General features: G+C 38.4%; 1 protein-coding gene across 8 annotated transcripts in view; it reads right to left on the bottom strand.

Moving 5' to 3' along the window:
* Nucleotides 1–27275, bottom strand: part of ARHGAP24 (Rho GTPase activating protein 24) — a 527106-nt gene that overhangs the window by 73698 nt on the left and 426133 nt on the right. For 7 of the 8 annotated variants that reach the window (XM_017959307.2, XM_031664078.1, XM_021939110.2 and 4 more), the window contains one exon: nt 6939–7061. In XM_017959307.2, the coding sequence (XP_017814796.1) occupies nt 6939–7061 (123 nt within the window). Of the gene's footprint in view, nt 1–2450; nt 4839–6938; nt 7062–27275 lie in introns of those variants that run through there. The other variant, XM_021939111.2, reaches the window with a different exon arrangement.

Here is a 27275-nt window from a genome sequence, read left to right as displayed (position 1 = left end):
TGACAGCATTTCTAAAACCGCTAGAAATGCAGCATGTCTCCTCTGCTGTTGGCCTACTTTTGACAACAGTAAAAAAAAAAGAAAAGAAAAAAAGAAAAAACAAAACAAAACATGTTTTACATGTGGATCAGGAAAAGTAGCCACGTCAACATTTTTTTTTTTTTTTTAACCTCTGGGCATTTTTCCTGGCTTCAAACATTCTTCTTGTTGAGTTCCTTAAAATGACTTAAGCTGATTCTCTCGGACAGGTTTGGGAGAGGAACGCAGAAACCCAGGCCACTTCTTGAAACACTTGAGTACCCAGGAAATTAAATAAAGCACAAAAGAACACACTCTTCTTAAGGTGGCATGGTTTTAGGAACCCAGAACTGAGAGACGAGTTCATTCTTTTCAAGGTCAGACCTTCAATAAAGATGTAAAACCCCTGTGCATCATGCTGCTGCTGCCCTGACTGATGAGTGCAGCAGAGCAAGGTGGCGGCGGGCTGGGGCTGCAGCAGCTGAGCGCCTGTGCTCCCAGGGCCCCACTGCAGAACTGTGGACACGCAGCCCTTGAACAGAGAGAGCCTGGAATGCAGCGGGCTCCAGAGAATGCAAAGGAAGCGTAAAACCGCTGAATGCTTCCTGCACCTCCTCTCCTTTCTCCTTTCGACAGAAAGCAGAATACAGCTTTGTAAATAAAAAAACTCTTCATCCTGGTTCAAATGCTGGACATTCCCCAAACTGCTAAGGCTTTGCAGAGAAAAGGACAGCCTTTAAAAGTAGCCCCCCAGGAGAGGATAGATGGAAGCTGTGCCCTACTCGGTGTTGGCCATTTGCCAGTCCATGGGAATGTTGTTCCCAGGCACTGCCTTCCCCGCTTGGTATTTAAGGAGAAAGGGAGGAAGGCATCGGGAACAGCAGTGTGTTCACACGGATTCTATGGGAGACGGAAAGGTGGCAAAGGCCAAAAAAAAAAAAAAAAAAAAAAAGTCATTTAAAGATACATTAATAATCCTCCAAACATCTCATGTTACAAATGAACAGCAGTAACCCCGAAAAGTTGTGTTTGGATAGAACCAGTTTAGTTTCTGATGGGCTGGGGAACTAGAAGAGGAAACTATCTTTTAAGCAATTAGTCCCTGAGCCTTTAAAAATTTCTGTCATTGTTAATTTCTCTATCAATGATGCAATCCTATGGTATTCAGAAAATCCCTGTAGACCTATAAAAATATGAGACATGCATCTCTCATTTAATTATCTTTGTGGATGAGATAGGAATGTAAATTAACACCTGAATTCCTTGCTGATAATATATGACAGTGATTGTTGCCACGTCTTAGGTACGCAAAGGAAAACACTCTGCAGGAACAATAGTTTCCTTAAAAAAAAAGTTTCCACCATATTTTGTAATTTTGATTTTTCTTATTTTTGTTTTACTTTTTGTTAGTTACTAAGTAGGGAAGATTAACTAATGGGTGGCAAATCAAAAAAAGAGTGTGAGGGAGAAAAACAACCCTAGATGTCATTCAATTCAGGGCCTCACTAAATTATTAGCTTACTGTACATGTCATTAACATTATAATTACTTAGTTTCTATTTAAACAGCCATTCCACTTAATTATCCTCATCTTAAAGCAAAAAGATGTTTTTAAATATTTTGATCCATAAGCCTTTCCTGAAAACATTTTATTTTACCTATTTTATATTCTCTAATTCCCCTAAAATAAGTCAATTCAGAAATGTCTTCGTTTCTTTTATTGATCGTAAGTTGTTCTATGTTCCCACCCCTGTTCCTGACAGTTCTTATCTTTGCCCTCTCCCAGTGCCACCTTGCAATATATTTGAAAAGTCAGGGTGACTCCTATTCCCAGCAAATATTCATCAATATGGTTGAAAGCCTCTTGAAAATGGGTCAGCCCGGATAATTCGATTATTAAATTTTTCTCAACAGAGGAGGTGAGGCAAGCACAGGCAGTCAGAATCAAAACCAGATAATTCTATTATCAAATTTTTCTCAACAGGGGAGGTGAGGCAAGTACAGGCAGCCAGAATCAAAACCAAGGTGACGGGAACACAGCACAGGGATTTGCGAGGGCTCTGTTTTGAGGGGTCAGAACGTGGTTGCTTGATTCGGGTGTAGGAAGGGCCCAAGATCACTCTGGTCCCTCCTCTGAGGACGGTCAGCCCAGCTTGCTTAGGACCCTGTCAGTCAAGGTGATCCCCATAGGATCACTATTCTTTAAGCCCCACCTACCCCACCTATTCACAGACAATAATACACAGATTTAAATGAACCTCAGAAAATAAGTATAGACAAGCAAGGACACACACACAAATCACTCTTGTACAGTCCTAAGCTCTTGGTTTCCAAACTCCCATTTTATCTGAGCATAAACAGATCTTAAAACTTAAGAGAATATGAATATTATTTGTATTTATAAAAAGGACATGATCATATCATCTACCTACCTTTCCGAAAACTAAAACACCGTTTGATTCTTCTGTACGTAGTTTTAGGGATGAAAGGAGTTGAGGCTAAGGCACCAGCGGGGCGCCCCCCAGAATTCCGGTCTTCAGGCATCATACAGGCCCGAAGTTCTGAACCCGGTTTTGGCTTCCTTTAAAACCTGCCTCTGAGCGAAACCCCACAGTCACTCCTCATGCTTGTTTATTTGTTATTTTTGAAGTGCTGATTCCTAGAACTTGAAGGTTTTGATCATCCAGGTCCTGGCTTAGGGATAAGTTACCACCTCTCATTTATTCCTTTTTAGCAAAAATACTTCCTTTTCTCTTGCCTAATCCAGGGAGTTTTTAAGGGTTTTTTTTCTTTTTTTTTTAAGTTTCTGCAGACATTCCAAAATGTCACAGGAAAAGAACTGCAGCAAGCAAGCTACCATTCTCATTCAAACAGCAGGAATTGGTTTTTGTATTTTTTTGTTTTTATTAAGAACTGTCTTCTCAGCTGGACTGAGATTCCTCTGGAAAGGTCAGCAAATAGCCCTGTGCAAGAGGAAAGAGGAACAATGACAAAAAGGCCCCTGAGGAAAATTTCAGGACTGTCCTTGCTGGCTCCTTTCATCTGAGCAAGAGGGGAGGAAAATAATGGCACCTTCTCCAGAAAGCATTTCAGTGCATGATAGATTTCTTTCAAAGGACTCCCCTGCTCCTTTTATAGCACCCCTCATCCTTTGATGCTCTCTGCAGGCTTCTCCCCTTTCCTTTCTGTCTTCAAACTCCTGAGGGAATCACCACGTCAGAACAGTCGAGTGCCCATTCCAAGAGGCTCCTTGGATCTGCAGGGGGAGGCAGCTTTGCAGGGAGCGTCTCCTCCCCCTCCTCCTGCTCCGTCTCCCCTTTTCTCAATGAGAGCTGGGAGGGAGCTGGCAGGGCTGTGGTGGCTCCTCACCAAGGCTGTGTGGCTGCGGCTGCTTCCAGTGCCCGCCGGTCACATGCAGCAGGTGTAGTCACAACAGGATGAGGGGAGGAGGGAGAATGCCACGCTGCGGTGTGAACCCCTTTCTTTTTCTTTTGACTTTGTGTTGACTTCCCAGCTCTTGTCTTGTGTGACACTTTTACAGCTGGCTGGCTCAGCCCCTCCAGAAATCACAGGGCACCAAACCAACCCCCAGGGGGTAAACTTTTTGCCCCTTCATACCTGCATTTATTCTCTTCCCATACAAGTTTTACTTTTTTTTCCAAATCATTTGTAAGTGAATTCATTTGTGAGCACTGATTTAACATGCATACCCTGAAAACGTATTTATGCATGTGTATGTGTATGTCCCTAAAACAGAAAAGTATTTAAAGTCCAGTGGCAAAGAGTCTGTGGGTAAAGCTGCAAACACATCAACACATATTTGTGTGGGTGTATTTACACACACATATATATTTCTCCAGGCATAGTTTGCAAACCAATTCTGTTTTCAACATTCGTCCATGCTCTTGCACATACCTTCTGCACCCCAGCCCCCATGTCCACCAAGCCTCTCAGTCCTACCCCCTGAACAATTTACTTGCTGGGTTAATCATTCATCCACCTGGCTGTTCCATGAACTGATTTGGATGTTAGTGCCTTAACCCCAGCTGACCCCCAAGGCCACTGTGTTCCTTCCCAGACATTCGGCAGAAGCTTTACAAGACCATGAGGAGTGTTAAAAAGGTTCTTCCATTAAAAACATCATTACTCTGACTAGCATGACCATGTAGGTAATCTTTTGTCATTGAAAGGATTATTATTATTTAGTTCTGCCCTGTTGTTCAAATGGTATTTTACCTTCTGTGTCACAGCACACTGCTAAGAAAATAAAGAACCACAAAGTGTAATTCAGCACCACCAAGAGAAACAGTGCTGCCCTTCAAGCACTTCAGCCAACAGAAAAATCCACTGACCTGAGCACTGATCTACAAAGAACTCCTGTAATCACAGGATTTTGGAGCTGGGAAGTGAAAGCATTTTTTTCTTCTAATTTTCTTATTTCACAAGTGAGTAAAACCAAAGGTAAGGGAAGTAAAACTACACATCCAAGATTGTGCACTTGGTCTGTGGCTAAGCAAGAACACGTTACCTCTTAATTAACCTCTGTTTGCCTACATGCCAATTGTTCATCGTAAGGATTATTAACAAATAGTATTCTTATTGCCTTGCTGGGTCTCTGAATCAACTCTTTTCATTAGGAGGCAGAAATATACGGGAAAGATCTGATTTTAGTAGTAGCTAACAATCAGAGCTAACAATCAGTAGCTAAGCAATCAGAGCTACAAGAACTATTGGGCTGGACGCAATGGCTCACACCTGTAATCCCAGCACTCTGGGAGGCTGAGGCGGGTGGGTCACCTAAGGTCAGGAGGTTGAGACCAGCCTGGTCAACATGGTGAAACCCCATCTCCACTAAAAATACAAAAAAATTAGCTGGGTGTGGTGGCAGGCGACTGTAATATCAGCTACTGGGGAGGCTGAGGCAGGAAAATCACTGGAACCAGGGAGGCAGAGGTTGCAGTGAACTGAGATTGTGCCATTGCACTCCAGCATGTGCAACAGAAGGAGACTTCATCTTAAAACAAACAAACAAACAAACAAACAAAAAACGAAAAACAAAATCACTATTAATGAATTATCACTCTCCTCAGATCTCAGATTCTAGACTAGACACTTTCATAAAAATTGCCTCAAAAACAATTGAACAGAAACCCAATATAAAAATAAACAAGGAAGGAAGGGAGGTAAGAAGGGAAGGAGGAGGAAAGAAGGAAGGAAGGAAGGAAGGAAGGAAGAAAGAAAGGCAGGCAGGCAGGCAGGCAGGCATATCCAAATTGCCAATATTAGCTACTCTCACACTTTGGGTCAGTTATTAAGTAAAACAAAGTTTTCTTGAACACAAGCACTGTGATACTGTGACAGTCGATCTGATCACTGAGATGGCTATTAATGGGCAGCAGGTAGTGTGTGCAGCGTGAATGTACTGAACAATTGGACGATTCACATCCTGGGAAGGACAGCATGAGATTGCATCATGCTACTAAAAACAACGTGCGACTTAAATCTTATGAATTGTTTATTTCTGGAATTTTCCATTTAATATTTTCAGACTGCAGTTGACCAGTGGCAACTGAAACCATGGATAAAGGGGAACTCCTTACTGCATAACTATGAGGAGTCCTCTGTTAAGGTACTGGAGTGGGGATTCAGCTGGTGTTTTCAAGTATTTTACATAGTCACTTGCTAGCCATTTTGGGTTATGAATAAGGTAACCGTATGTGTTGTCATCCAAACTCGAACACCGTGGGAGTGAAAGGTAGCAAGATCAGTAATTAGCCTGGGACAAAATTTGTAAACCGCTCTTACTAAGGAAATTGGAATGAATGGTCATCCTGGTTAGGAACCTTCCCTTTCCCTAACAGAAGATACTGTTAAAACACAGACACTTTACAAACACGTGCCATTAATCTAGTAAAATATCATGTTTTCAATGAATCTTTACTATTTTAACTTTAACTTACCAACTTTTAAAACTAAACTTCTGAAGTTATTTTAAAATATAAAATGGTCAGTCAGTCTAAGAAACATCTGATATGTTTAGAGATAAAAAAATTACTGTCTCAATTCAGGGTGCTGACAATATACACAAGAATGGAAAATAAATATAAGGATTGTAATTGTTTATAAAGTGTAAATTTGACCTAATACAATTTATTTTTAACTATATCACCGTATAAAAATTAGGCATTATGTTCTTGGAAATATACTGTGGTTGTAGATAAATAATTTTGTGCTTTTTTTTTGGTCCATTTGCTCATTTTCATTAGATAAGTTTTCTGTTTATATGATTCTATTTTCTATTTTTTGGCATACCAAGATCACATCTTTAATCTTTTCTTCCTTTGTTTAATTCTATTCATAGCATCTTTTTAGCTCATTCTTGACATGGTGCATTCTCAATCCAATGTTAACTCAAACCTTTTAAAAACTTACTTTCAAATTTACAAACACTTAACTGATCTGAAGCATGTTTTTACTCCAATAATCATCAGATTATTATCAAAAGTTGTAGCATTCCTCTCTGATACAATTGAGCATTTGGGGGCTGGGATATCTTCCAGAACCACTAGTCATAAATTTCTCACTTCATGTCTAGCTGTTCTTAACTAATCTAGTTTTCCAGTGTGAGTCCCATAACTGTGTATTGTTGGTAACATGGGAAAATGCAAAACTAAAAAAAACCCACTAAAAAAAAAATTTTTATCATTCAACATATTCACAGAAGAAGGTTTGTCATTAATGATACATGATCTAAATTAAACCTGCAGGATTTTTGTCTAAAAATAATGTTGAACAGTTTACAATTTATTTTAACATTCACCCCCTTGAATACAGGAGCTAATAGTAGCATTCGCTGGGGGAAAGGGATGAACAGGTTTGGTCTACCTTTCTGTTTTTCCATGATTTTAAAGTACACTCACCTCCTCCAAAAGGTCCCCATATGACTCGGCGGATGGACTTCACCCAGTCTTCCATATCATTCTGGGTGCTTGCCATGAGGAGGTAGCTCTCATGATTTGCTGTCATCCGATCTCGATCGCCTCCTGTGAAAACACAGTAACACATGCAGCTGAGGTTGCATCCAGAGATTCCTCATCATCAGCTTCCAGAGGAACCCCTGAAACAAAGACTGTGCCTAAGACAGCCTGTACTAAGTTCTACCCAATGAATTGAAATATTTACCATGGTTTCTGAGTGGAAAGAAAAATTTTAAAAAGGAGAGACTCTTATGTTTTCAGGAGAAAGCTGGAGAACAAATGTCATTTTCTAAACAAAGCCTGGGTTTTTTTGTCCTAGCAACAACCCATAGGTCTGCATCAGTTCGTAATCCAATCTATTCACTCGAAGCTGCTGAACAGGGAGAAATAGCAAAAACAAAATGAAAGACAGAGAAGACGGAAAAGTGGTCCACAGAGCTTGGCCTTTCATTTGAAGCAAGCATGAAACAGTCTGAGCTCTGCATAGTGCACACACAGAGAGGCCACCAGGACATCGTGATTGGATATGGAAGTTACAGGAAAGAGTAAAGAGCCACATGCAACGACTTTGACCCAGAGGTTCTTCTTTATGCCTCTGTTCTGGAAGAGGAACCTCATCCCCTGAGATCACAACTTCAGGAAGGCAAACGAAGAGGAGGCAGGGAAGAAGACATGCCTGGACAGACACAAAGGCCAGATCAACACCCCCGATGGCTCTCGCACCTGAGGGTGAGCTTTAGGAAACTCTGGCAGTGCCTCTGCAAAACCTTGATGGTTTCTCTAGTATTTTTCCCCAAAGAACAACTCATGAACTTTAAAACCTTTATAATCTCTAATATCAACTTTGAAGTGCTAGACTTCCAAAGCATGTAATTGAATTTCTTAGAAGTCTTTTATAGCGCATTTAAGTTTCCTCAGTGAGTTAATTTTCCCACTTACAAAACAGGGATAACCATATTTGACCTTGAAACAGGTCTTGAGGCATGGTTTCGTTATACCTTTTATGTTTAAAGGAGTATTTCTGAAGACAAGTATCAGAGCCTGCACCCCTTCACTGTCTTTGAAAATAGTGGTGCTCACAGAAGGAATAATTAAAGAAATAGAATAGTATTTATTGGGATCCTGATAATATGTTAATATACTAACTTCTAAGGTACTCAAATATCTATCAACATTTAATTTTCATGCAGTGTTGTATACTTGATCCCTTGGGTTGAATTAATTCATATCTGAGTGTTTTGTTTGGTTAAAATGTTGTTTGTTTGTAACTGGATCTAAATCCTTTCACAAGGAACTTGCAGGCTCCAGTTTACAACAGGCACCACACTCTCTGTTATTTCACACTCAATATGGTTCACACATAGTTCTGAAAGTTACAGGCATTAGAGTTTGTGACCTCTAAATTCTATATGAATGCTGTAGGTTGAGAAGGACAACGATTCTAGCATTGATATAAATTTTTGAAACAGGTGAAAAGTCAGAGAAGTGTGGTAATTTTAAGCCAACCAGTTGAACAGCCAGTATTGGTGCATTACATTTTAATACAACTAAACGGGAACAGAGGAAGGGCTCAAAAAATATATCAAATAGGTTTCCTAATGTTGACAAATCTTTTGAATAAACAAAACTAGCCTCTTCATATTATAGCAAACATCTCACTACTAGGGAAACCGTGATTCTTTTACATGTCTAGTTCCACTCTAGGTCGATCATCAGCGATCCCCAACCTTTTTGGCACCAGGGACCCGGTTTTGTGGAAGACATTGTTTCCACAAATGGGCTGGTGGTGGGGATGGTTTCGGAATGAAACTGCTCCACCTTAGATCATCAGGGGTTAGTTCGATTCTCATAAGGAGCGGGCAGCCTAGATCCCTCTCAGGAGCAGTTCACAACAGGGTTTGCTCCTATGAGAATCTAACGCTGCCACTGATCTGACAGGAGGGGTAGCTCAGGCCGTAACGCTCACTTGCCCTTGGTTCACCTCCTGCTGTGTGGCCCAGGGGTTGGGGTCCCCTGCTTTAAACAACTTGTATCTGAAAAATCATAGATTTAGAAGGCAAAGAAAACCCACCTAGAATCACAGTTTTATCTTATATTAGCTGTTTGACTTCCAGGGAGTTATTTAACTTCTGGAAACTCAGTGATCTTTTTTTAAAAAAACATTTTGATTTTAAGTTCAGGGATACATGTTCAGGTTTGTTACACAGATAAACTTGTGTCATGGGGATTTGTTGTAGAGATTATTTCATCATCCAGGTATTAAGCCTAGTACCCATTATTTTTCCTGATTTTCTCCATCCTTCCACCCTCCACCCTCTGATAGGCCCCAGTCAGTGTGTGTTGTTCCCCTCTATTTGCCCATGTGTTCTCATTATTTAGCTCCCAATTATAAGTGAGATCACGCAGTGTTTGGTTTTCTGTTCCTGTGGTAGTTTGCTAAGGATAATAGCCTCCAGCTCCATTCATGTCCCTGCAAAGAACATGATCTTGTTCTTTTTTAAATGGCTATATAGTGTTCCGTGGTGTATATGTAACACATTTTCTTTATCCAGTCTGTCATTTGATGGACATTTGGGTTGATTCCGTGTCTTCACTATTGTGAATAATGTTGAAATGGACCTATGTGTGGATGTATCTTCATAATAGACTGCTTTATATTCCTTTGGGTATACACCCAGTAATGGGATTGCTCAGTCAGATGGTATTTCTGTCTTTAGGTCTTTGAGGAATCAACACACTGTCTTTGATGTGGTTGAACTAATTTATACGCCCACCAACAGTGTATAAGTGTTCCTGTTTCTCCACAACCTTGCCAGCATTTGTTATTATTATTTTTGAATTTTTAATAATAGCCATTCTGACTGGTGTGGGAAGGCATCTTACTGTGGTTTTGATTTGCATTTCTCTAATGATCAGTGGTGTTGAGCTTTTTTTCATATGATTGTTTGCCACATGTATGTCTTCTTTTGAAAAGTGTCTGTTCATGTCCTTTGACCACTTTTTAATGGGGTTGTGTTTTTCTTGTGAATCGTTTAATTTCCTCATAGATGCTGGATATTGGAACTTTGTCAGATGCATGCAAAAATTTTTTCCCATTCTGTAGGCTGTCTGTTCACTCTGTTGGTAGTTTCCTTTGCTGTGCAGAAGCTCTTTGGTTTAATTAGATCCCATTTGTCAATATTTGCTTTCCTTGCAATTGCTTTTGGCATTTTCATCATGAAATCTTCACCTGTGCCTATGTCCTGAATGGTATTGCCTAGGTTGTCTTCGAGGGTTTTCACAGTTTTGAATTTTACATTTAAGTCTTTAATCCCTCTGGAGTTGATTTTTGTGTATGGTATAAGGAAGGAGTCTGAAACTCAGTCATCTTGATTATGCTTTATAAATAATTACACATACTTAGTCAATTTTTGTGAGAATTCAACAAAATAAAGTACATAAAAATACTAGCACTATGTTAGGCAAAAGTAGAAACGTTGTAAATATTAAATTTATGTCATTTAATTATCTCTCACCCTTACCTATGCAAAAACTAAATAAATCTATCCCAGAGATATTACATCTAATAAGTGAGAACAATTAGTCAATAGTAACGGGGATAGTCTAAAAGCGTTATTTTTCTTGACACACATATGCACACCAATACACATTAAAATTACATACTGCACATGTAAATATACCATACATTAATATGCATATACTTGGCTGTATGACATATAAGTGGTAGAAGTAACTAAATGGCACAATAAAAAGATGCTTCATTTGGCATAGTGCAGTTCTAAAAATTAATTTTGTATTCTGATCCTCTTATATCACAGTATTGAGCCCAAAATATTATCATTTTGAAATCAGAATATTGTAATTATTGTCTTTGCCTGAAGGATGCTTAGCAATTCACAGAGCAATATCCTGCTGTGTCACTCCAGGCCTAGTAATTAGAGTGAGTGGCAGCCGCTACAGTGTGTATCTGCCTGAAAGCAGAAGAAAAATAATGATATGCACAACTGGCCATTATCCCCTGACTTTTCATTTGATGCTTTATCTCTGCCAATGGTGCTGCATGTCTGACGCTGAATCTCATTTAGACTGCCAATCACAGATACAAAATCCCATCTGTGAATTTCATCTATGGATCTAGATCTTCATTCCTCATTTTAATAGCAAGGGGTGGGGCATGATTTAGAAAAACATTTTGTATGATTCTTCGTGTAAATATAGACTTATTACTAAAGGTGTGACTAAACAATTATATAGATATAATTTCTATAGATATGAACTACATACTCTGTACTAAAAATAGGTGATTTCTAACTGAAAGTGCCATCTGTTCTAATGCATAACCCCTCGGTTCTAAGAGCCTGGCACTACCTTGCAAGTGAAGGGGCTTAAAAATAACCTACCAAAGATATGATTTGATAAATGAATAAACTCGGAATTTTGACTTTCAATCATGTGGCTCAAGATTCACTCTCTTCCTTAGCCCTTTATGGGACGTAATGATCTGTTTAACCATTTCAAATAAAAAACTCTTTCAAGAGGTGAAATTTTAAAAAGCAATGTTGAGATCTAATTATCACTGGAATGGTGAGAGTTTCCCAGTCTTCAATCCATATGTAATATGTGTGTGTATTATATCACATTATATTCATATTATGTGAACCAGCATACATTCTACTTTCTTCATTTCTGCATGGACATAAGTATCGTATGCAGTTGTAATCTTTTAAATAATACTACTTTAAATGACACTAGATTTGTTCACATTTTAAAGAACACATGTCAGAAAGTAGTATACAACTTTTAGATGTTAACTCTTGTTGGTAGCAATGCTTTAGTGTTGCTGTTAACACATCAAGCATTTATGATTTTGTTAACTAAGTTGACCACATCATTCAATTTTACTTGTTTATATCTAATTGAAGGTATTTGTACATTTTATTGAGATATTCTATATATTTGGATTTGACATAAATTTTTCTTTCTTAAAAATAAAATAGATCCTCTTAAATAGATGTTGACATGATCAACTTTTATAAAAATTAAAGTTAGATTAAGAAAAGCTTAATGAATTTAATAGACTAAGAAATGCATAATCAAAAATTAAAAGGTAGGGTAAAGAAATCAATATAAAAAAATGCTGTTATAACTTCAAGGGTGAACTGTTTCCTCATTCCCAACTGCAAATCAGTTGCAAACTAGACTATTGTGCTATCCATTTTATTATAGACTATAGAAAAATATTTTAATCTTCTAAATAGAGTTAATAATTTTCAATCATACAGCTATAAGATCTTATTTATTTTTTTTAAGTATTAAGTATTACTTTCCCCAAACTTAGTCTGGGACTTTATTCGTAGTGGAACTCTAGTGATAAATTGCAAGAATAAAAGTAAATTCTGAAGTATATCAGTGGGAAATTACTGAGAGAAAAAATATTTCTTCCCTTTTATGGTGATCAATACTTGAAAAACAAGCAGAGTTATGTGGAGCACAAGCAACAAATTATAGGCATCTATAGATACTGCCACTTCTTAATAAATAACAACAAAAATAATAAAATAGCACACGATTCACAAAATAAAGCTGGAGAACAAATTGTCCTCACATTCAATATTGTATTTAACTTTTTCATATATAGAGATTTTACTACCTGAAAATTGAAGAGTTTTGGTATGATTTGTTAAGTGATTTTTTTTACATGTATTTCTTCCCCAAGGGTAATTTCAAAAATATCAGCATGGTAAAATTTCAATGCATTTTGTCAATGGAAAAGTTGACAAAATGTATTTGTCTACAATAATATATTTGAATATTTAAAAATCTGTAAATCAAAAAATCAGAATTAATTAAGGTCCCAGTGACAGTAATTATCATTTCATTTGTAGTCGGTACCACACAACAAACACATTACTAAATGTTATCTTCAATTGTTATAAAATTAATTCTACATTTTGATTTCCTCAGTACATACTATAATACTGTTTTACATATTTCTTATATCCCCTACTAGGTCATAATCTGTTTGTAAGAAGAAATTATTCTATAATACGCAGCTAGTTTATGTTTAAGTTCAAAGTAGCTATAAATGAATACTTATTAACCAATTATAAATTGATTGGTATTTATTAATTATAATAAGTTTCTAAAAATTAAATTTGGAAATGATTTGTTGAGAGTCTGTCTCTTTGGTTATAGATATATAAAGAATTGACTTAAAAATTCTACATTCTACAAATTACTATTGACTTGCCTTTCCTCAAACTTTACTGTGAAAATGTCTAAAATGGGAACAGTAAGTAAAAATTCTGCCTTGCTCAAACTGAAAACACAAATACATGCATATAAAAAGTATAGTGCTGGGCACAGTGGCTCAGGGCTGGGCATGGTGGTTTATGCCTGTAATCCCAGCACTTTGGGAGGCCAAGGTGGGTGGATCATTTGAGGTTAGAAGTTTGAGACCAGCCTGAACAACATGGTGAAACCCTGTCTCTACTGAAAATACAAAAATTAGCCGGATGTGTTGGTACATGCCTGTAATCCCAGCTACTCAGGAGGCTGAGGCATGAGAATCACTTGAACCCAGAAGGTGGAGGTTGCAGTGAGCTGAGATCATGCCACTGCACTCCAGCCTAGGTGACAGAGTGAGACTCAGTCACACACACACACATACACACACACACAAAAGTATTGAGCCAGCCATGGTGGCTCATGCCTGTAATTCCAGAACTTTGGGAGGCCAAGGCATGAGAATCGCTTCATAAGCGAAGGAGAAATAAAATCCTTTACAGACAAGCAAATGCTGAGAGATTTTGTCACCACCAGGCCTACATTACAAGAGCTTCTGAAGGAAGCACTAACTATGGAAAGGAAAAACTGGTACCAGCCACTGCAAAAGCATACCAAATTGTAAAGACCATTGACTCTATGAAGAAACCGCATCAATTGATGGGCAAAATAACCAGCTAGCATCATAATGGCAGGATCAAATTCACACATAACAATATTAACCTTAAATCTAAACAGGCTAAATGCCACAATTAAAAGACACAGACTGGCAAATTGGATAGAGTCAAGACCCATTGGTGTGTTGTATTCAGGAGACCCATCTCATGTGCAAAGATACACATAGGCTCAAAATAAAGGGATGGAGGAATATTTAACAAGCAAGTGGAAAGCAAAAGGAAGTAGTTGCAATCCTAGTCTCAAATTAAACAGACTTTAAACCAACAAAGATCAAAAAAGACAAAGCAGGGCATTACATAATGGTAAAGGGATCAATGCAACAAGAAGAGCTAACTATCATAAATATACATGCATTCAATACAGGAGCACCTAGATTCATAAAGCAAGTTTTCAGAGACCTACAAAGAGACTTAGACTGCCACACAATAATAGTGGGAGATGTTAACACCCCACTGTGAATATTAGACAGATCAACGAGACAGAAAATTAACAAGGATATTCAGGACTTGAACTCAGCTCTGGACCAAGCGGACCTAATACACATCTACAGAACTCTCCACTCCAAATAAACAGAATATACATTCTTCTCAACACCACATCACACTTATTTTAAAATCAACCACATAATTGGAAGTCAAACACTCCTCAGCAAGTGCAAAAGAACATAAATCATAACAGTCTCCCAGAACACAGTGAAATCAAATTAGAATTCGGGATTAAGAAACTCACTCAAAACCACACAACCACACGGAAACTGAACAACTTGCTCCTGAATGGCTACTGAGTACATAACAAAATTAAGGCAGAAATAAATAAGTTCTTTCAAACCAATGAGAACAAAGACAAAATATACCAGAATCTCTGGGACATAGATAAAGTAGTGTTTAGAGGGAAATTTATAGCACCAAATGCCCACAGGAGAAAGTGGGAATCATCTAAAATCAACATCCTAACATCACAATGAAAAGAACGAGAGAAGAAAGGGCAAACAAATTCAAAAGCTAGCAAAAGACAGGAGATAACTAAGATCAGAGCAGAACTGAACAAGATAGAAACATGAAAAATCCTTCAAAAAATCAATGAATCCAGGAGTTGTTTCTTTGAAAAGATCAACAAAATAGATAGACTGCTCCCAGACTAACAAAGAAGAAAAGAAAGAAGAATCAAATAGACACAATAAAAAATGATAAAGGGGATATCACCACTGACCCCATAGAAATACAAACTACCATCAGAGAATACTATAAACACCTTTATGCAATAAACTAGAAAATCTGGAAGAAATGAATAAACATTCATTTGTATGGACATATACACCCTCCCAAGACTAAGCCAGAAAGAAGTCAAATCCCTGAATAGATCAATAACAAGTTTTGAAATTGAGGTAGTAATTAATAGCCTACCAACCAAAAAAAGCCCAGGACCAGACAGACTCACAGTCAAATTATACCACAGGTACAAAGAGGAGCTGGTACCCTTCCTTCTGCAACTATTCCAAACAACAGAAAAAGAGGGACTCCTCCCTAACTTTTTATGAGGCAAGCATCATCTTGTTACCAAAACCTGGCAGAGACACACACACCCACATACACAAAATTTCAGGCCAATATCTCTGATGAACATTGATGCGAAAATCCTCAACAAAATACTGGCAAACTGAATCCAGTAGCACATCAAAAAGCTTATCCACCACAATCAAGTTGGCTTCATCCCTGGGATGCAAGGCTGGTTCAACATATGCAAATCAATAAACATAACCCATCACATAAACAGAATCAATGACAAAAACCACATGATTATCTCAATGGATGCAGAAAAGGCCTTCAATAAAATTCATCACCCCTTCATGCTAAAAACTCTCAATACACTAGGTATTGATGGAACATATCTCAAAATAATAAGAGCTATTTATGACAAACCCACAGCCAATATCATACTGAATGGGAAAAAGCTGGAAGCATTCCCTTTGAAAACCAGCACAAGACAAGGATGCCCTCTCTCACCACTTCTATTCAACATAGTATTGGAAGTTCTGGCTAGGGTAATCAGGCAAAAGGCAGAGAAAGAAATAAAGGGCATTCAAATAGGAAAAGAGGAAGTCAAATTATCTCTGTTTGCAGATGACATGATTGTATATTTAGAAAACCTGATTGCCTCAGCCCAAAATCTCTTTAAGCTGATAAGCAACTTCAGCAAAGTCTCAGGATGCAAAACCAATGTAAAAAAAAATCACAAGCATTCCTATACATCAATAATAAACAAACAGAGAGCCAAATCATGGGTGAACTCCCATTCACAATTTCTTTTTATTTATTTATTTATTTATTTATTTATTTATTATTATTATTATACTTTAAGTTCTAGGGTACATGTGCATAACGTGCAGGTTTGTTACATATGTATACTTGTGCCATGTTGGTGTGCTGCAGCCATCAACTCGTCAGCACCCATCAACTCGTCATTTACATCAGGTATAACTCCCAATGCAATCCCTCCCCCCCCCCTTCCCCATGATAGGCCTGGGTGTGTGATGTTCCCCTTCCCGAGTCCAAGTGATCTCATTGTTCAGTTCCCACCTATGAGTGAGAACATGCGGTCCATTCACAATTTCTACGAAGAGAATAAAATACCTAAGAATCCAACTTACAAGGGATGTGAAGGACCTCTTCAAGGAGAACTACAAACCACTGCTCAAGGAATTAAGAGAGGACACAACAAATGGAAAAACATTCCATGCTCATGGATAGGAAGCATCGGTATTGTGAAAATGGCCACACTTTCCAAAGTAATTTACAGACTCAATGCTATCCCCATCAAGCTACTATTGTCTTTTTGCACAGAATTAGAAAAAAACTACTTTAAATTTCATATGGAGCCAAAAAAGAGCTCATATAGCCAAGACAATCCTAAGAAAAAAGAACAAAGCTGGAAACATCACACTACCTGACTTCAAACTATACTACAAGGCTACAGTAACCAAAACAGCATGGTACTGGTACCAAACAGATGTATAGACCAATGGAACAGAACAGAGGTCTCAGAAATAATGCCTCACATTACAACCATCTGATCTTTGACAAACCTGACAAAAACAAGCAATGGGCAAAGGATTCCCTATTTAATAAATTGTGTTGGTAAAACTGGTTAGCCATATGCAGAAAACTGAAACCAGACCCCTTTCTTACACCTTATACAAAAATTAACTCAAGATGGATTAAAGACTTAAACATAAGACCTAAAACCATAAAAACCCTGGAAGAAAACCTAGGCAATATCATTCAGTACATAGGTAGGCTTCCTGAATAAAACAACAAAAGCAATGGCAACAAATGCAAAAATTGACAAATGGGATCAAATTAAACTAGAGTTCTGCACAGCAGAAGAACCTATCATCAGAGTGAACAGGCAGCCTACAGAATGGGAGACAATTTTTGCAATCTATCCATCTGATGAAGGGCTAATATCTAGAAACTACAAGGAACGTAAATAAACTTACAAGAAAAAAAAAAAAAACTATCAAAAAGTGAGCAAAGGACATGAACAGACACTGCTCAAAAGAAGACATTTATGCAGCCAACAAACATATGAAAAACGCTCATCATCACTGGTCATTAGAGAAATGCAAATCAAAACCGCAATGAGATATCATCTCACACCAGTTAGAATGGCGATCATTAAAAGTCAGGAAACAACAGATGCTGGAGAGGATGTAGAGAAATAGGAATAATTTTACACTGTTGGTGGGAGTGTAAATTAGTTCAACCATTGTGGAAGACAGTGTGGCAATTCCTCCAGGATCTAGAACCAGAAATGCCATTTGACCCAGCAACCCCATTACTGGGTATATACCCAAAGGATTATAAATCATTTTACTATAAAGACACATGCACACGTATGTTTATTGCAGCACTATTCACAATAGGAAAGACTTGGAACCAACCCAAATGCCCATCAATGATAGACTAGATTAAGAAAATGTGGCACATATACACCATGGAATACTATGCACCCATAAAAAGGATGAATTCATGTGCTTTGCAGGGACCTAGATGAAGCTGGAACATCATTCTCAGCAAACTAACAGAGGAACAGAAAATCAAACACCACATGTTCTCACTCATAAGTGGAAGTTGAACAATGAGAACATGAATACAGGGAGGGGAACATCACACACTGGGGACTGTTGGGGCATGAGGGGTTAGAGGAGGGATAGCATTAGGAGAAATACCTAATGTAGATGACAGGTTAATGGGTGCAGCACACCACCATGGCACGTGTTTACCTATGTAACAAACCTGCACGTTCCGCACATGTATCCCAGAACTTAAAGTGTAAATAACTAAATAAATAAGAAAGTGATGACTGATTTCTCTTTCAAGTAAATACTGACTTTTATTTTGGTCATGTTTTAAAAAAAGTATAATTGTGGTACATTTATTTTTCAGTGATTCATGAAACTTAAAATCTCAAATAGGCTAAGTTTATATTTCACTATCTTTCACATTTCTTGGACTTACTCCTTCGAAAGTGTGCTATTTGTGCTGAGCATGTCAAAGATAAGAATGATATAATTTATTATGTTTTGAATACTTGTTTCCCAGATTGCACTGGGAAGTTAACAGGATCTCAATTTAAGTCCAACAGTATATTCTGACTTTCACTTTTGTCAGAGGTTCAGAATCTAGTTACTTCCTTCACAGCATGTAATTACATTCTTCTGATAGAATCTTCCAAGAAATAAAGGTAGAACATTTTCTTGGCAGAGCCAAAGTATCTAGAATTTATGTCCTCTTCTAATTTAGTGTAGTATAGGTTGGGAGATGCGTGAATTCAAAGTATCTGATTGACATAGGAGGAAGGCTGCTATGAGAGATGGTATTTATATTCAGATCAGTGTTACTCCACCAATGCTGATACAGACTAGAATTACAAGAGAAAGCAAATCCTGATGCAATAATCCACAACATGTAGCAAATGGAATACCACTTCTTTAAGAGCAAGACAGGGAGTTTGTTGACTTACAAATGAACCTAAAACTAAAGGCATATTCTGTCCGGATGTCCCCTAACAGTATGGTTGACTTGAATACTGAGGAAAATTGGTGAGAAGTATAGGAATTCCTAATGGTCATGAAAGTTAAAAACAAGAAGGTCTCAATTATGTTGATAAAGGGACAAAGATTCTTCATATAGAGGAATAAATGTGAAATTATATTGAACTTTATACTCCCTGTAAACATGGTGATAAACCCTCTATTGCAGGGTTACTCAAACTGTGATGAAAACTTCAGTCCGTATGTTTAAGATGACAGCAAATAACCTCGGCAGTACTTGGAAACTTGTTAGAAATGGGAATTCTTGGACCTCATTCCACACTAATTGAACAAAACTGTCAATGGGCTCCTGCAATCTGTGCTTTTAAGATGCCTGCTGGGTGATTCTGATGCATCAGAAAGATTAAGAACCACTACTCTTGTAAGATAATTCGCTATAGCAGGTAGAGGCTATAAATTTTTGAATTCATGTATTTCAGCCACACTCATCTTATTAGCTTGTATTCATGTCTTATTCTTTCAGTGACAGCCACTCAGCCAGAAAGTACTAAGCTTTAAAGCTATGGATCATATAACTTATCTAATTGCCTATTTGCATTGTAAATGATTAACCCTGCAACTAGTTCTGCAAGGACATGTCATTCAAGTTGAGATAACTGAGTCTGGCAAATTTCTGAGCCTCATGCATTAAAGATACCATACTTATATCAAAGCAAACATTAAGGTATTTCTCTTTGCATTGGAATACAGATTCATTATACCTCTTTCCCTGATGCCCAGAGTTTGATGAGTTAAATAGGACATTGAATTCAGAGAGACATGCCACTTTTGAAATCTGGATTAAAATGTTTAAATCCATTTTTAAAATTCCCTCAGATCTTACTCATTTTATTGTTTATTAATATTACAAATCTGCAAGACTCATAATATCAGATGACAGTTGCTGGGTGATCTACAGTTTACAAATTACTTTTATATCCTTTGATTCATTTAGTTTTTACAAGAAACCTAGGAGGTAAAGCAGAGCATTCATTCACTTATTCAATACATTTATTGAACACCTGTTGTTATGCCAGTCACTATTCTAGTTCTGAGGATACAGCAGTGAGTCAAACAAAGGCGGGAGTTTAGGGGAGAGGTCTAGACCAAAGGCATACATTTGGAAGTCACCAATGAGATGATATTTAAAGACAGGGACCTAATGAGGTCCCCAGATAATACTGTAGCTATGTTGAAGAAAATTTAGTAAGCTAAAAAAGGAAACAAGAGAGGCTGAATGAAAATGACAATCAACAAGTCAAATGCTATTGAGAAGTAAATAAGATGAAAAGTGTGTGAATATAGACTACTAGATTAGGGAAAATGGAGGTCATTAGATTAGGCAACATGTAGATAACTGGATTAGGGAATGAGGAAGTTTTTTGAACAACCTTGCAAGAGCTGTTTCAATCTACCAGATCAGCACAAATGAAATTCTGCCTGGAATGTGTTCATAAGATTATGGAGGGAAACAAACAGAAAGGGCCAGTCCAAACAAATCTTTCAGGCATTTTAATGTATTAAGGAGTAGAGAAATAGGGGCAGCAATGGCTGGATGGGTGAGTTGTGGTACAAGGAGGTTTAAAATGAGAAATATTAAAGAATGTTTATATGTTCATGGGAATTACTCATTGGAGAGGGAAAAACTGATAATTTAGGAGAGATGAGTTTTAAAGATTCATCCATAGTTTTTTTAAAGCTATGCAAAAAAATTCTCACTCTTCTCAGGATCTTTAATAAGGTTTAACAATCCATATACTTGATTTCACCCCAAAGTATGTTACTTTAAAAACACAGAAAACATCTAGAAAAGAATCATTGAAAGAAAGTAAAATAGCATTGAGCAGTTTTCTTTACAACTCTACCTGGGGGCAAAATAAGGAAGGAAGGTGGTTAAACTCAAATCATTTTCAAAGTTAAATTTTACTATTTTTATTTTTAAACAAGTTTCAATATTTACCGAATAAGAGATCATTGGCAACTTTATTTATCTGGAACAACTTTCTTCATACAGTGTCTCTTACTGTTAATTGCTATGGATGCTAATTACCCAATTTTACATAGCAGCAATTTTAGAGAATGCGTTTGGGTATACATAAAAGAACTGATATTTTCAAATAAAAAACTATGACAGATAGCACAAAACTAAATTATTCCACCCAATGAATGACAACTAGTGATTATTGCAGTAGTGTAAAAATAAGAAAAACTCTGATTCGGATTTAAATTATTTTATCTTAAGCAATTACAATTGGCTTGTAATCAAAACAGCTTAACTGTCCATTGTGCTTTGTTTCCCACAGTTTATGTCTGAATTTTCTGGATTTTATGAGTTCCAGTGTATACATGTGGGAGAGCAGGATGTGAAATTTGTCTTATGGGACTGGAATTCAAACTCTGCCATTCAGATAAAGGCACGCTGCTTCATAGAACACACAACATTTGTATAATGTTTCAAATACCTAGTATGGAGAAAAATATTAGTATTTCAGGACCATTATCACTTCCACACCTAAGGATACTTGGGGATATTTTCTTAACTCATTTGATATAAACATATTTCAAATCAACTATGATTTCATCAAGTAAACTCTTCCTTTAACATATGTTGAAAATAATGTTCACCCTGTTAATTCTTAAATCTATGTCTAGAATTGGGGGGGTCTCACTTAATTCTGATGGGTCTCACCCATTCCAATTACAAGTATTTTAAGACCCTACAAAAGGAGTGGAGGCCAGAAGGCCACAGGTTATTTCCAAACTGACTGTAGACACAGAAGTTCCTATAAAGAAGGTTAACCTGTATCTGCTTCTTAATACAAATGCTTGTATACTAATTTTAGGTAATATTAAGTGGATAAAAATCTGAATTTGCTCCTTAAAACTGTGACTCCCAATAATCATTTGCAGGTGGCTAAAACCGTACTGTTGTAGTCTTATGTTTAAAAATGACAACAAATGAGAATAATTTAGAGAATCATCACGAAGCTGAAAAATCTTAAACCATTTCAGCAACTCGTTTCCACCTCTCAAAATAGTCGGCAATGAGTTCCCAAACCTTAAAAAATGGTGACTGTCCTTAGCAAAATAAGGCACTAGGTCTTCAATGTTCTCATAAATATCCACTTATCAAGAAATATGGTAAAACTTTTAAAAGTCGCCCATTTTTTACATAAAATTGAGAAAACTGATTAGAAATGAAAACTCTTTAAAATTAAAGAGAAAGGCAAGCTGAAGCGTCTAGAAAATATTGCCAGGACTTTTTCATTGTTTTAATTGTTTTTGTTTGTTTTTTTTGGTTATGTATTATTGATGGCAGTGGCCGCTCCAGACAGCCTGCCACTGCCATCATGTGTGTTGTAGCAGGGAGGCGCTGCTAGAGCTGCACAAGCCGGCAGGAGCCAGGGACAAGTGAAGCCTGGGACAAGTGGAAGCCCCACCCCATTCGAGTTAGGGCGGGAGCTCCCCAGGTTTCACCGCAGCCGCCCAAACCAGGCTGCAGACCCAGGCCTCTTGCTCCGTGGGGCAGGCAGGAGCCCCGCTCTCCTGGGTGCAGCTGCAGCCATCCAAACTGCAGCTGCAGACACAGGCATTGCTGCACTCTTGAGAACCCGGGAAGGCCCTCCTGCCCTCACAGGCTCGGAAATGCCTGCCCCCGCTGCCTGGCTTCTCCCTGCTGCCTGTGTCCGCTCCGATCTCAGAGCAAAGTCAGGGTGGAGCAGGGTACCATGAAAGGCAGCGGGAGGCAGACAGATTCCTGGACCGAAGGGCGCGGGTCCTGGGTGAGGCCGCAGCTTCAAGCCAGGGATGACCGGAAGGCTGGGGGCCAGGTTGCCAGTCTCACCGAGGGACAGGAGTGGGAACTTGTGAAGCCTTTTCTGGGCTGCCCATGGCAGCTCATGGACCAGTTGCGTACACTTCCAACCCTCTGAGGCCCATGAAACCCCTGGGCTCAGTCAGAGCTGAGCAGATGATGGGATGACCTGCCTGCAGAGAGGAGCTCCTCTCTCTGCTGACAGCAGGAGTTGTAGTGCGAACAGCTGCAGAGAGGAGCAACACACTCCAGGGACTCCTCTCTTCTGAGAACTGCCGACATGACGGGACGACCTGTCTGCAGAGAGGAGCTTCCCACTCCAGGTTCTCCTCTCTGCTAGGAGCTGAACACTCGTTGGGACACCCTGACTGTGGAAAGGAGCTACCTGCTGTGGGTCTATTGTGAGCTGTTCCGTTGCTCAACAAAGCTCCTCTTCATTTTGCTCGCCCTCCACTTGTCTGAGTTCTTGGTCGCAGGACAAGAACTTGGAACCTGCTGAATGGCAGAGCTAAAAGAGCTACAACACAGGGCTGAAACATACCCCTTAGCTTTCCACGTTGCAGGCAAAGAGGAGAAAAGAACTGTGGTCCCTCGGGGAGCTCAGACTTGGGAGCTCCCCAGGCCACTGCTGTGACTGCCTTTTTGGGGTCCTGTGGTGCCTGGTGTTTTCAAGCTTCTGGGCACCACTGTGTTCGCCGGTGCCAGCCAGAGAAGTTGCTTGCAGTGCACCTGGTCCAGCTGCAGCCTCGCTGAGAGCCAGTACCTGTGCCGGCAGCTGGAGCTGCTGGTCCCGCTGCAGCAGCCAGTGTGTCTGACCATGCAGTGGCCGGACCCCACGCTCACTCACACACTCCATGTCTGACTCTCCCTTGGCAGGCGTGGGATCCAGGCCAGTAGTGTCAGCCGAGTGCAGCCTGCCAGGACAAGTAGGAGGAAAAAGCCCAGCGGGCCTGAGCAACTCAGGCAAAAGTGCCACCAGCCAGAGGTTTCAGGCCAGAAAAGCGACACCCCAAGGATCCTGTAACGTGATCTTTCATATCTAGTACAAATAACTAATTATTTGAATTCTTATAGCTCTACAATTTTCTAGACACCCTCACTAAATTAAAATTTGATCTTTCCTGCTGATAGATTGATGCTGTGCATTTCATAATTTTAAATTAAAGAGTAATCAGTCAGAATCCACAAGTCAATTCAACCTAGCATTCAATCATTAATTAACACGTAATGAACACCCATGGATTTATGTAGCAGTATTAGAAGTCGGTAAACCAGTCGCTGTTTGGAGGCATCTTCTTTGATTCATATGTAATTACCAACCTAAATTTGGCTAAACTCCGAATACGGATTGACAGTTCGATAGGCATATTGCTAAACTAAAGGCAACATTCCTTGGATAAGATTCTCATTACTCAGCAAGATGTGATAAAATATTTGGTTAAATATAATGTAAGAAAAGCCACCAAAGAGGGAATAGATATGTGCAATCTTTCTTAATCTTATCTGATGGGGAGGAACGTGTTTACACACATACATACACACACCACAAATTAAAAAAAAAAAAGAAAACCCATATAAATCCAGTTATTTACTGAAGTTTGTAGTTGAAAGCAAGTTTAAATCAAGGTCACTGTGTTTCTCTATGGTACACTCTGCAAACACCTCAAAGTTAGCAGGTTCAGTATTTTAGATAATGAAAAACCCTAAGCCCACTCAGAATACCTCAAGGAAGCAAGACTTAAACCTTTAACTTCAAAATCAGACCTGGAAGTATAGTCAGTTAAGCTGAATTAAGTAAAACCCAAGATATTTCTTGGCTAAATGATTAGTGAATTGGAATTATTTGGCTCCATTCATTACTTATTGTTCTTTAATATGTCCACAAGCTAGACCTAAAGCATATTGAAACTCAGGTAGGGATGACCCTTGATGGTTTACAACATCCTGAGCATTAAAACTAATTTGTTTCCATTAAGGCTGTCTTTCTTTCTTTCTCTTTCTTCCCTCCTTCCTTCCTTCCTTCCTTCCTTCCTTCCTTCCTTCCTTCCTTCCTTCCTTCTTTCTCTTTCTTTCTTTCTTTCTTTTCTTTCTTTCTTTTCTTCTTTCTTTCTTTCTTTCTTTCTTTCTTTCTTTCTTTCTTTCTTTCTTTCTTTCTTTCTTTCTTTTCTTCCTTCCTTCCTTCCTTCCTTCCTCTTCCTTCCTTCCTTCCTTCCTTCCTTTCTTCCTTTTCTTCCCTTTCTTCCCTTCTTCCTCTCTTTTCTTTCTTTCTTTCTTTCTTTCTTTCTTTCTCTCTTTCTTTCTTTTTCTTTTCTTTCTTTTCTTTCTTTCCTCTTTCTTTCTTTCTTTCTCTCTTTCCCTCCTTCCTTCCTTCCTTCCTTCCTTCCTTCCTTCCTTCCTTCCTTCCTTCCTTCCTTCCTTTCTTTCTTTCTTTCTTTCTTTCTTTCTTTCTTTCTTTCTTTCTTTCTTTCTTTCTTTCTTTCTTTCTCTTTCTTTTCTTTTCTTTCTTTCTTTCATTGAACGTTGGGTCAAAACGGTTCTTGATGCTATCTGTGATCTTGCTTCCCTGTCCCTTTCTCTGGGATTATCTACAGCTGGCTCTGTATTTTGACCAAAACTCACTACTCTTCAGAAGACTTTTCTACAGGGAACTCTTTTTTTTTTTTTTAAACCAAAATAATGCATGTTTATTACAATATGTATACCTTTTTGATAGCCTAGTTTCCACAAGCATGCTTCTTCCTCTACATATGATTTTTTAAGATCTTTTATTATTATTATTATTATTATTATCATTATTATTATACTTTAAGTTCTAGGGTACTTGTGCATAATGTGCAGGTTTGTTACATATGTATACTTGTGCCATGCTGGTGGGCTGCACTCATCAACTTGTCAGCACCCATCAACTCATCATTTACATCAGGTATAACTCCCAATGCAATCCCTCCTCCGTCCCCCCTCCCCATAATAGGCCCCGGTGTGTGATGTTCCCCTTCCCGAGTCCAAGTGATCTCATTGTTCAGTTCCCACCTATGAGTGAGAACATGCGGTGTTTGGTGTTCTGTTCTTGTGATAGTTTGCTAAGAATGATGGTTTCCAGCTGCATCCATGTCCCTACAAAGGACACAAACTCATCGTTTTTTATGGCTGCATAGTATTCCATGGTGTATATGTGCCACATTTTCTTAATCCAATCTGTCACTGATGGACATTTGGGTTGATTCCAAGTCTTTGCTATTGTGAATAGTGCCGCAATAAACATACGTGTGCATGTGTCTTTATAGCAGCATGATTTATAATCCTTTGGGTATATACCCAGTAATGGGATGGCTGGGTCATATGGTACTTCTAGTTCTAGATCCTTGAGGAATCGCCATACTGTTTTCCATAATGGTTGAACTAGTTTACAATCCCACCAACAGTGTAAAAGTGTTCCTATTTCTCCACATCCTCTCCAGCACCTGTTGTTTCCTGACTTTTTAATGATTGCCATTCTAACTGGTGTGAGATGGTATCTCATTGTGGTTTTGATTTGCATTTCTCTGATGGCCAGTGATGATAAGCATTTTTTCATGTGTCTGTTGGCTGTATGAATGTCTTCTTTTGAGAACTGTCTGTTCATATCCTTTGCCCACTTTTTGATGGGGTTGTTTGTTTTTTTCTTGTAAATTTGTTTGAGTTCTTTGTAGTTTCTGGATATTAGCCCTTTGTCAGATGAGTAGACTGGATCCTTTCCTTACTCCTTATACGAAAATTAATTCAAGATGGATTAGAGACTTAAATGTTAGACCTAATACCATAAAAATCCTAGAAGAAAACCTAGGTAATACCATTCAGGACATGGGCATGGGCAAAGACTTCATGTCTAAAACACCAAAAGCAATGGCAGCAAAAGCCAAAATTGACAAATGGGATCTAATTAAACTAAAGAGCTTCTGCACAGCAAAAGAAACTACCATCAGAGTGAACAGGCAACCTACAGAATGGGAGAAAATTTTTGCAATCTACTCTACAGGGAACTCTTATTCAGAGTTCTACCGTTGTCTCTTAGACTGGAAACACTCCTTCACTATTATTAGAACCATTATTATTACACTTTAGTAAGCAATCCCTTTGGAGAGAAGCCCCTTTTGTTGAGTGTGTCATCTTTTTCAGTTGGGACTCTGATACAGTTAAATTTGCATAAATGACATAAATGTACCTTTTTAATTACAACATTCTCCTCATTCCTAGAAGCCTAAATATCTAGCAACTTCAGTGCAAAGGAAAAATATAATAACTTACAAATAGTTTAATGCTACACCTTCTTAAATTTTATATACTTTCAAGACTGCCAAGGCACTGTGATGAGTACAGAAAGAATATATATTTTCTATCCACCAGGACCTTATGATCTTATTAAGGAGATAAA

This window comes from Papio anubis, chromosome 3 (genome assembly GCF_008728515.1).
Source record: "Papio anubis isolate 15944 chromosome 3, Panubis1.0, whole genome shotgun sequence".
In the NCBI taxonomy this organism is placed as follows: Eukaryota; Metazoa; Chordata; class Mammalia; order Primates; family Cercopithecidae; genus Papio; species Papio anubis.
The sequence above is the reverse complement of the archived record's forward strand: the minus strand, read 5'-3'. Positions and strand labels throughout refer to the sequence as shown.